The sequence below is a fragment of the Bison bison genome, unplaced genomic scaffold, assembly GCF_000754665.1.
Source record: "Bison bison bison isolate TAMUID 2011002044 unplaced genomic scaffold, Bison_UMD1.0 scf7180017864492, whole genome shotgun sequence".
NCBI classification, from domain to species: domain Eukaryota; kingdom Metazoa; phylum Chordata; class Mammalia; order Artiodactyla; family Bovidae; genus Bison; species Bison bison.
In genome coordinates, this window is record NW_011495051.1 from 4,017,592 (window position 1) to 4,026,925 (window position 9,334).

Consider the following 9,334-nt stretch of genomic DNA (forward strand, 5'->3'; position numbering starts at 1 on the left):
CACCCTCCCGCCCCACCCCCCCGCACCACGGGCTCAAGAACTCTGCAAGGATGCTCTGAGGGCAAAGGGGTTGGTGACAGGCTTGTACCTGCTCCTTTGGTCACTACCACCTTGGGTTTGCTGCGAGCGCCATCGCCTTTCATGGTGTAGGCGGCTACCGTGATGGAATAGGCAGTCTCAGGCTGCAGGTTTGTGATGACCATCTCCTGCGGGCAGGGATGGCGATCAGTGATGCAACCTAGGCTGCCCACCCTCCTCCCCGTGCTAGAGACAAGCCAGGTGGACGCAGGGCCCAGTCTGTGGGCAGAGACGTGCACCCGAGCTCATGCCACAGACCTCAACACGTAGCATGTTCATGCTGAGATGGGCACACGTGGCCTCATGACACCTGTCATGGCCCACCGGGACCAGTGCAATGCCCACCCTTCTGCCCTGGTCCCCAGCTACCATGCTTTCCCACCCAGTCTGTCCTCCCCGCAGTGGCCTCCAGAGGGTGTGTGTGAGCACCTGACCACAGACCTCCAGGACTCCCAGTTCCCTAGGGGCAAAAGCCCAAGTCCCTCCCACTGCTTGCTGCCCACAAAGCCCTGACTGAGCTGCCCTGTCCTCTCCCTCGCTCACTCTGCTCTAGTCATACGGGCCCCCTGGCTATTCCTCCTACACACCGGACACGGCCCTGCCCCGAGGCCTTTGCACTGGCTGTCCCCCCTGCCTCCACTATGTCCCTTGGAGTGCTGGAGATTCCTTACAACAGCTCTCAAAAGCCAACAGTGAGACCTTCAGAAAATCTGCAGGCCAGTTCTTAAAACACAGTGATGATGGAAAATGAATTATAGAGGCTTCCCTGTTGGCTCAGTGGTAAAGAACCTGCCTGCCAATGCAGGAGACACAGGTTCAATCCCTGGTCAGGGAAGATCCTACATGCGGTGGAGCAACTAAGCCCATGCACCACAGCTACTAAGCCTGTGCTCTAGAGCCTAGGAACTACAACCACTGAGCCCACGTGCCGCAGCTACTGAAGCCTGAGCGCCCTAGAGCCTACGCTCTGCAACAGGAGAAGCTACTGTAACCAGAAGCCCAAGCTCACTGCAACAGGAGAAAAGCCTGCACGGCAACGAAGACCCAGCACAGCCAGAAACAACAAATTTTTTAAAAAACTATAAAACATGAAGTTATATAAATGTACGATCAAATAAATAGTAAAAACAAAGAGAGTAAATACTCAAAATCCATTCCTCCTTAATTATTTTACTGTGATAACTAATACTTATGCCTCATTCAAGGTTATTCTTTTTTTAAATTATATCTGAAATTGTAACAAGTTTGCAGCAGTATACATATGTTTATACATTTTTTTTTTCATTTTCTTTTCTACTATGGTCCAGGAGCCACTTAGGTAAGAGGGCTAGAAGGAGACCTCCAGAGTCCTCAGCTGCTGCTGCTGCTAAGTCACTTCAGTCGTGTCCAACTCTGTGCAACCCCATAGAGGGCAGCCCACCAGGCTCCCCCGTCCCTAGGATTCTCCAGGCAAGAGTACTGGAGTGGGGTGCCATTGCCTTCTCTGGGTCCTCAGCAGGTGCCCATTTACCTGATGCAAAACCGAGGCTACAAGCTCCAAGAGGTAACGATACCACAGGATACTTAATAGTTGCCTGTGCTACACATTATGACCCTGTTGTTCACCCACATTCCATCTCTTATACCTGTGTAATAGAAATACTATACAATGATGAGCTACTGCAAACCTGGCTGGTAGCTTGAAATTGACGTGGTGCGAGTGTTTACACCATGGAGAAGGGCAAATGCCACACCAGTCAGGACTGTGTCCACCTGCCCACCTGCCTGGACAGCTGACAGTTCAAGCCTTTACACCACTGTCTACACCCTGTCCCCACCAGAGCTGTAACTAGACATGCATTTGTGCGTGTTCCAAGTAATATCCCTCTCCCCTGGACCATGACCCCCCAGGAAGGTGGGCTCAGGGCTGTCCTGGTCACCGCTGTGTCCATGGCACCTAGCACAGATCTACATTAGAGTAAGTGCTCAGTTAATCACTGCTCCTTCAGTGACTGACAGAGCACCCTGACCTCCCCCACAGGCACACGTGTGCCCATGTTTCCATACATGCACACCCACCAACACGTAAGGCATGCCTGGGAGCTGTGGAGTGGCCCCAGGAGCACAAGGAGAGGGGCCAGGAAGCACGAACACGGGGTCTCCTGCCCCTGAGCCTCAGACATTGTCCTTCCCAGGGTCTTCACGGATTGGAGGGGCTAACCTGGAGCCACGTGGGAACGTCCCCTCCAAAACTGGGATGGGGGGTGGGGAGTACAAGGCAGAGCCACTGGAATGGGTGAAGCTGTGTCAATCTAACATTGGGCTTGGGGCTCTAAGAAGAGCCTGTAGCCCCCATCTTAGGAGCAGAAAGACAGCCCAGAAAGAGGCAGTGATTCGCCTAGAGCCACAGAGTCATCCTGACTCTGGTTCAGGGCCTCCGGAGAAAGCTTGAAGGGGTGGAAACAGTTGTTCTACAGGCCTCTTGTCCCACCTGGGGCCCAAGGACCACTCCCCCCACACCCCAGAGCCAAAATGATGGGGAGGGGCACTTTGGCCTGAGAGAAATTTCAAGGTCAGGGAAGTCTGAGCCAAGTGATAAAAGAGTCAGGCTAGGCGGGAAAGTAACTGTTCCAACTTCCCAGGCCTGGGTCCATTAAGGGAGGCTGTAAGGTGGAGGAGGGTGGGCAACGCTGTGGAAACAGTTGCAGGGAAGATGTGTGGGAGACCACAGCGGGGAGCTAGCCTAGGGGACGGGGGTGGGGAGGCCAAAGGCCAGCGGAGTCCAGTGGTCACTCAGGTAAGAAGGCTAACAGATACCTCGGGGTCCCCAGCAGGTGTCCATTTATCTGATGCAAAACCGAGGCTGTACGCTCCAAGGGGTAAACGGTGTGCATCGGGGGCCCAGGGGAGGAGACCCTTTTACAAGGGGCGTGCAGGGAGGTGTGGACTCACAGCACTGACAGTGGCTGGGGGTGCACTACTTACATATTCAGCCGTGTCGTCCATCTCCCACTGAGAGGGGAGGAGGCGGCAGGAGAGAGAGGAGGAGGTGAGCGAGGTAGCCAGAGAGAGAAAGAGAGAAGCAGCGAGAGGGCAGGAGCGCAAGGACCCTGCCCGGCCCCGCCCCGCCCCCAGGCCCCGCCCGGAGCCCCGCCCACCTGGGCGTCGGCCAGCATGATGTCCTTGATGCGCGGCGGCCCTCGGGCCTCTGCGCCCTCCATGCGCACGTAGTGGACCTGGTAGCCGCGGATCTGGCCGTGCTGGCGGCCGGGCGCTGGCGAGCGCCACAGCACGCGAATGGCCGTGGCGTTGAGCGCCTCCGCCTCCACCTTCCGCGGCGGCGCGCTGGGCACTGGCGGGAGGAGGGGAGGGGGGCGGGCGGGGCCGTTACTGGGGTGCCCAGCCCCGCCCCGGGCAGCACCACTGCCCGATGCCAGGGTGACGAGTGACTGCCGGTTAACCGGGCGCTCTGAGCGCTCCCCACTGGCGAGGGAATACCTCCCGCACACCTCCCACAGCCCGGGGAGCGAGCCCTGATGGTGCACCCCCTTTACAGATTGGCAACTGCGGCTCCCAGAGTCTAGACCACGTGCCTAGGGCCACCATGACCGGGTCCTGCATGCCCCGTCCTAAGAGCTTTACCCACACTGACTCCACCCTCAGATCACTCCTGCCAGATCAGGGCTCTTGTGCTCACTTTACAGATGGGGAAACTGAGGCACAGAGTTGACTCCAGGATCGCAGGGTTGTTAAGAGACGATGCCGGGGTGGGAGCCCAGGCAGTTCAGCTGCAGGCTCCCTTACACTCCAGGGTGCAGCCAGCCCACTCCACACTGGGGCACCCTCTCAGCCAGCCCCCAAGCTCAGAGCTCTCGCCATTCACCTTGCCCCTGACCCCAAGATCTGGCATGAAGAATGGCTTCATCTCTTCCCCATGCTTAGGACAAAATGTGGGGCTGCCAACCAAACCTTCCAGGCCAATGGCCCAGAAAGCAACTGGTCTGGGTTTCCTGCGGTTTTACTGGGGGAGCTGCCTGCTTCATTTCCCCCCATGAACCTCAGCGTCTACTATGTGACTAGCACCTTACAACTTTCTAGTGTGGCAGCAGTGGGGATATTTACACCACAGAAACTGGCCAGCACTGCAAATCTGTCTCCAAGCCTAGGGAGCTGGTGGTTAATCATCCTCAGCATGCCATCTCCTGACTTTCTAGGTCGGATGGCTCAGACCCAAGGAGCTCCACATCCTGGGTTATCTCAAGAGTCTAAAAACAGGGTTTCTGGGGTCCCACGGACCTCTTAATTTTCCCACCAGCGTTGCTTGCTGTTTCTTACACTCCACTGCCATGGTTTCCACCACCAGACCAAAATACAGGACACTGCCCGCTTAATGCTCCAGGCCCAAGGCTCAAAGAAAATGCAGCCCAGAAGGCCCAGTACGGAGAATTCCAAGCTCAAGCAGCCTGGGACGACTTCTTACGGAGCCCTCTCCTGCCTGTTTTGTACCTTCTGACCACCAGCCAGCCCAGTTCTCCAGGGGCGGAAGGCTCTGCAGCGGGGGGCCGGGCTGGGGCCTGGGGGTCGTGGGCCGGGGTCGGTGCTTACCGTCCTCGTCGGTGCGGACGACCACGGGCGAGCTCTCAGGCCCTGGTCCCACCTCTGTGTGAGCGACGGCCGTGATGCGGTACTCCGTCCACTTGTCCAACGCCTCCAGCAGGATCTGGGTGGTGGTCGGGGGGATGCCGTTCACCTCCTTGGGTTGCGGGTCCTCCGAGCCCAGCGGTCGGTAGCGGACGCTATAGCTCACCAGGGCCCCGTTGTGCGTGTCCGGCGGCGGCGGGCGCCAACTTACCAAAATGGCCGTGGAGCGCGTGCTGACACACTTAACATCTTGAGGGGGGGGCTGACGGTTCTATTGGGGGGGGAGAACGTGGGGGCGGGAAGGGAGGCGGATGGCGGGAGGGGTGGGGAAACAAAAGATGGGAAAGAGAAAATAAAAAAGAAGATGATAACAAACAAAACAGAACCAAACCAAAGAAAAAAGTCGAACCCAAAAGAAGTGGGTGTCAACCAAAGGTGAGATGGGGCGGGTGGGCGGGGCCGGGCGCGGGGAGGGCTGGCCAAGAAGGCTGCGTCCAGCATACAGGGCTGTGCCTGGCACACAGTAGGTCTTAGGGACAGGGGAACCAGTCCCCACAGAGCACACACATGTGCAGTGCAGTAGGCCAAGGGGAACAGCAGGGAAAGTCCTATTTACTGGGCACCTACTATGTGCCAGGCGTGGTGACAACTGACACAGCAGTTTGCGCCATTTATTGGGCACCAACTATCTGCTGGTCACAAAATAACAGCAACTCTGTACTTATTCATTCAACACCTACTGTGTGCCAGGGAAAGCACCAGGGATGGAATGACAGTTAAGGTACTTATCTATTGAAGGCCTACTGTGTGCTGAGGACTGTGCCAGTGGAAAAACAATAAAAGCTTCATTAAGTGGGCACTTACTATGTGCCAGGCACAGTGCCAAGGGCTTTGCAGAGTAACAGTAAGAACATCTATTTACTGAGCCCCTGCTACACGCTAGGTACAATGTCAAGGGCTTTGCAGAGTTAAAAGTAAGTGTTCTTATTTACTCAACACCTACTGTATGCCAGGCATAGCACAGGGATAGAATAACAGTAAATGTATGTATCTACTTAGCACCCACTGTGTGCTGAGCACTGTGACAAAGGAAGAGCAATAAAAGCTTCATCTACTGGGCACTCACTATGTGCCAGCTGCCATGCCAGGTACCAAAGCTTTATAGCCCTGTTAATTCAGTCACTATATGTCAGGGCTTCCCAGGTGGTGCTAGTGGTAGAGAACCTGCCTGCCAATACAGGAGACATGAGACGCGGGTTCTCTCCCTGGGTCGGGCACATCCCCTGGGGGATGGCATGGCAACCCACTCCAGGATTCTTGCCGGGAAAATCCGGCAAGAGGAGCGTGGTGGGCTACAGTCCAGGGGGTCGCAAAGAGTCGAACCTGACTGAGACTTAGCACGCTCACAGTACATTCCAGGTACAGTGCCAAGGGTTTCACCAAACAACAGTTAAAACATGTACTTATTGAACTCCTACTATGTGCCAAGCACCACACCAAGGGCTTTACAGAATAAAAGTCAAATGTTTATTGCACACCTGCTGTGTACCAGGTACCGGGCCTGGTGAAGAGCAAAAGCTCCACTTACTTATATGCTGGGCACAGCACCAATGATGGAATAACAGTTAACAATAGTTTACTGAACACCTACTACGTGCCCAGGGAACAGCAGTAAAAGCCCCACTTACTGGGCACCTACTATGTGCTAGAAGTGTCTCTAAAAGCTTCATAGGTTAATAATAGGAGGATCCATTTACTGAAAACCTGTACTGCCAGAAACCCTTGAGGGCACGCCAATGGTTACTCCTTGGCCTCACTTGCAAAGAAAACAATGCCTGAATCTTCAGTACCTACTGTGTGCCAGGTAGCATGCCAGGGGATATACAGAGTAATAATAAAAGTCCCTGTGTATTAGATGCCTACTCTGATGGCCTGGGGGCTAGAGCTTTATAGGTAACACAGCTCATATTTAGCATTTACTGTGTGCCATATTTAGCACCTACTGTGTGCCAAATTTTTAATAACTCATGGTTCTTCTGAGCCCCTACTGTGCACCTGATGCTACCCTAAGCCCATTACTGATCAACAGTATGTCTCATTTATTGAGCACCTACTGTAGGCTGGTCTTTTAACAGCCCTCTGATGATAAATGTAGCCGTTGCCATTTAGGCAGTGCCTACTGCATGCCAGGCCCTGTGCTAAGGCCTTTATGGAAAAAGAAAAAGTTTCCACGTATTAGTACCTACTATGTGCTAGGTACTGTATGAAGGGCCTTGTAGAACATTCATAGTTCTCATCTCTTAGGCACCTACTATGTGTCAGGCCCTGTTACTACAGGATAACAGTATAATCTCCACAATTTAAGCACCTACTATGTGTCAAGCACTGTGTTGATGGCCCTATATAAAGATGGTATAGTTCTAATTTATTGAAGACCTACTGTTTACACACACAGAGCCAAGAACCTTGCAGAGCTCTTCATGTGTGTGACAAAAACTGCCCGACACCATGCTAGGTCTTTCCAGACTGACAGTAGCTTCCATCTGACCACCTACTATGTGCCCAGCACCAGGCCATTTATCGAGCACATATGGATGCCAGCCGTTGGGCCAAGGGTTTTGCAGAGTGATCATCCTAGCCCCCATGTTTTGAGGACCTACTGTGTGCCTGGGACCAGGTTGAGCCTGTAACAAACTATTAATAGTCTCCATTCATGGAGTGCCAACTCTGGGCCCAGCACCTTGTCAATCCATATTTAGACTGAAAACAGCTGCTGCATTTATGGAGCACCTACTGTGTGCCAGGCAGCTTGTTAAGGGCTTTGATAAACAACAGAGATACTTCTCATGCATTAAGCACCAACCGTGTGTGTTCAGGGCTTTATAGAATATCAGTAATAGTCTCCACGTGCTGAGCACCCACTAGGGGCCAGGCCCTGTGTTAAAACCATTACTAATAATAAACCTCACATTCTAAGCATCTTCTGCACGCCCAGCAGTCTAGGCCTTTTACAGACTCAAAATGTGGCCCACTGATTGTGCCTCATTTAATTCTCACAACTCCTTAGGCGGCCAGAAGTAGCCCCCCTCCACTCCCACCCTACGTTCCTGGGAAATGGGTTTCAAAGCCCACTGGGCTGCCTGGTATTATTGTTGATTGTGTACCCACTGGGTGCCAGGCCCTATTTTACAGGTGAGGAAACTGAGGGCCAGAAAAGGCAAGTGGCCTGCCCTTAGGGCATGTGGTAAGAGCCAGGACTTGAAAACAGGCTCAGCAGCTGTCCACAGGCTGTTCTGGTTGCAGCTGGGAATTTAGAACTCAGCCAGTGTGTTTATCAGCTCAGGCCAGTTAAGGATGCCTGGAGTCACACCCCCTCAAATGCCCATGACTCGAGTCTGCCTCCCATCCTGGGCAGCTCAGAGAGGTCACTGGCTTGAGGTCAAGGTACATAGAACCTTCACCAGCCCCAACTATTCATCATGTGTGTTTATAGACCACTTACTCTGTGCACACCCCCTGCCAAGATCTGGGACACAGAGATGAATCAGAGGCCTCTGTCCTCAAAGCCATCAATCAGGCCACCTGAGACCCCAGAGGCCACTCAAATGACTTATTGCAGCCAGAATGACTCTCTGGACTCACTTAAAGAGAAACACTGGAGTTCCTTCTTGCAGAGCTAGACCCTTGGGGGCCCCTCCCCCCATTTCTTGACCAGCCACCCCAACCAAAAGTGCCCAGGGGAGCAGGGAGTCAGGCAGGAGCAGAAAAAACAACTGAGAAATGTGCTGGAAGGAATGGATTCGCTGAGAAAGAGGGAGGAAAAACAAAACCAAAACCGTAACGAAAGAAGAAACAACCATGATGGTGGTGGTGATGAGAAAAACCATAATAAAAGAAAGAAAGACGCCTTCCAGAAAACTCCCAGTCTGGTTACCTACCTTCCACTCTTCAACTGCTAACTTACAAGACTTTCTTACGAGGGAGGGAATGGCGGAGTGCTGACCTACAAGGCCAGACCGAGCTCTGGGTGGGTCTCCGGCCGCAAGTGGGGCGTGCAGCCCTGCTCTGGCCCCAGTGTGGGCACGCTGCATTTCCAGGCTGGTGCTGACAAGGCGGGAAGGTGGGACGGTGTCTGGGGAGACCCACGGCTGAGTGGTCTGGCCTCCACCTACCCTTGAGTTCAGCCTAAGAAGCCCGCACTCCCCGCGGAGGGGGGGGCATACGCCTGGCCCTGCGTCTTGGCTGCCAGTTCTCTTGCGCCCCAACCGTCTTGGGGTGCAAAGTGGGGAGTCCCTTCTCCCCCACTCCCTGCCCTGGGCCGCCCCGGAGGTTTGTGTGGATGGGCCAAACCGCTTTCTTGACGACCTTGGCGGCCGCCTCCTTCACAATCCAGCCCAACCTGCGTGACTTCTCGGGAGGGGGCGGAGTGGCGTGGACGCGCACATTGGGGAGGGGCATGGTTCCGGGTTCCCGGTTCCTTGACAGGCGTGCCTCTCAGCAGTGGCAGCGAGGTGAAGAGTTTAGGGGCTGAATTTGGGCTCTGGACTGTCTGCACAGCCCAGCACACTGGCACAGGCTAGCGGGTGCACGCAGGGTGGGCCGTTTTTGTGAACTCGCTGGAGACCAGCGTGTACTC

General features: G+C 54.4%; 1 protein-coding gene across 1 annotated transcript in view; it reads right to left on the minus strand.

The window, feature by feature from the left end:
• PTPRS (protein tyrosine phosphatase, receptor type, S) overlaps positions 1–9,334 on the minus strand; it is a 261,020-nt gene that overhangs the window by 20,933 nt on the left and 230,753 nt on the right. The window contains exons 16-19 of the mRNA XM_010828456.1: positions 8,922–8,929; positions 4,663–4,960; positions 3,216–3,409; positions 89–206 (exon numbers count right to left, since the gene is read on the minus strand). Coding sequence (XP_010826758.1) covers positions 89–206; positions 3,216–3,409; positions 4,663–4,960; positions 8,922–8,929 — 618 coding nt within the window. The remainder of the gene's footprint in view (positions 1–88; positions 207–3,215; positions 3,410–4,662; positions 4,961–8,921; positions 8,930–9,334) is intronic.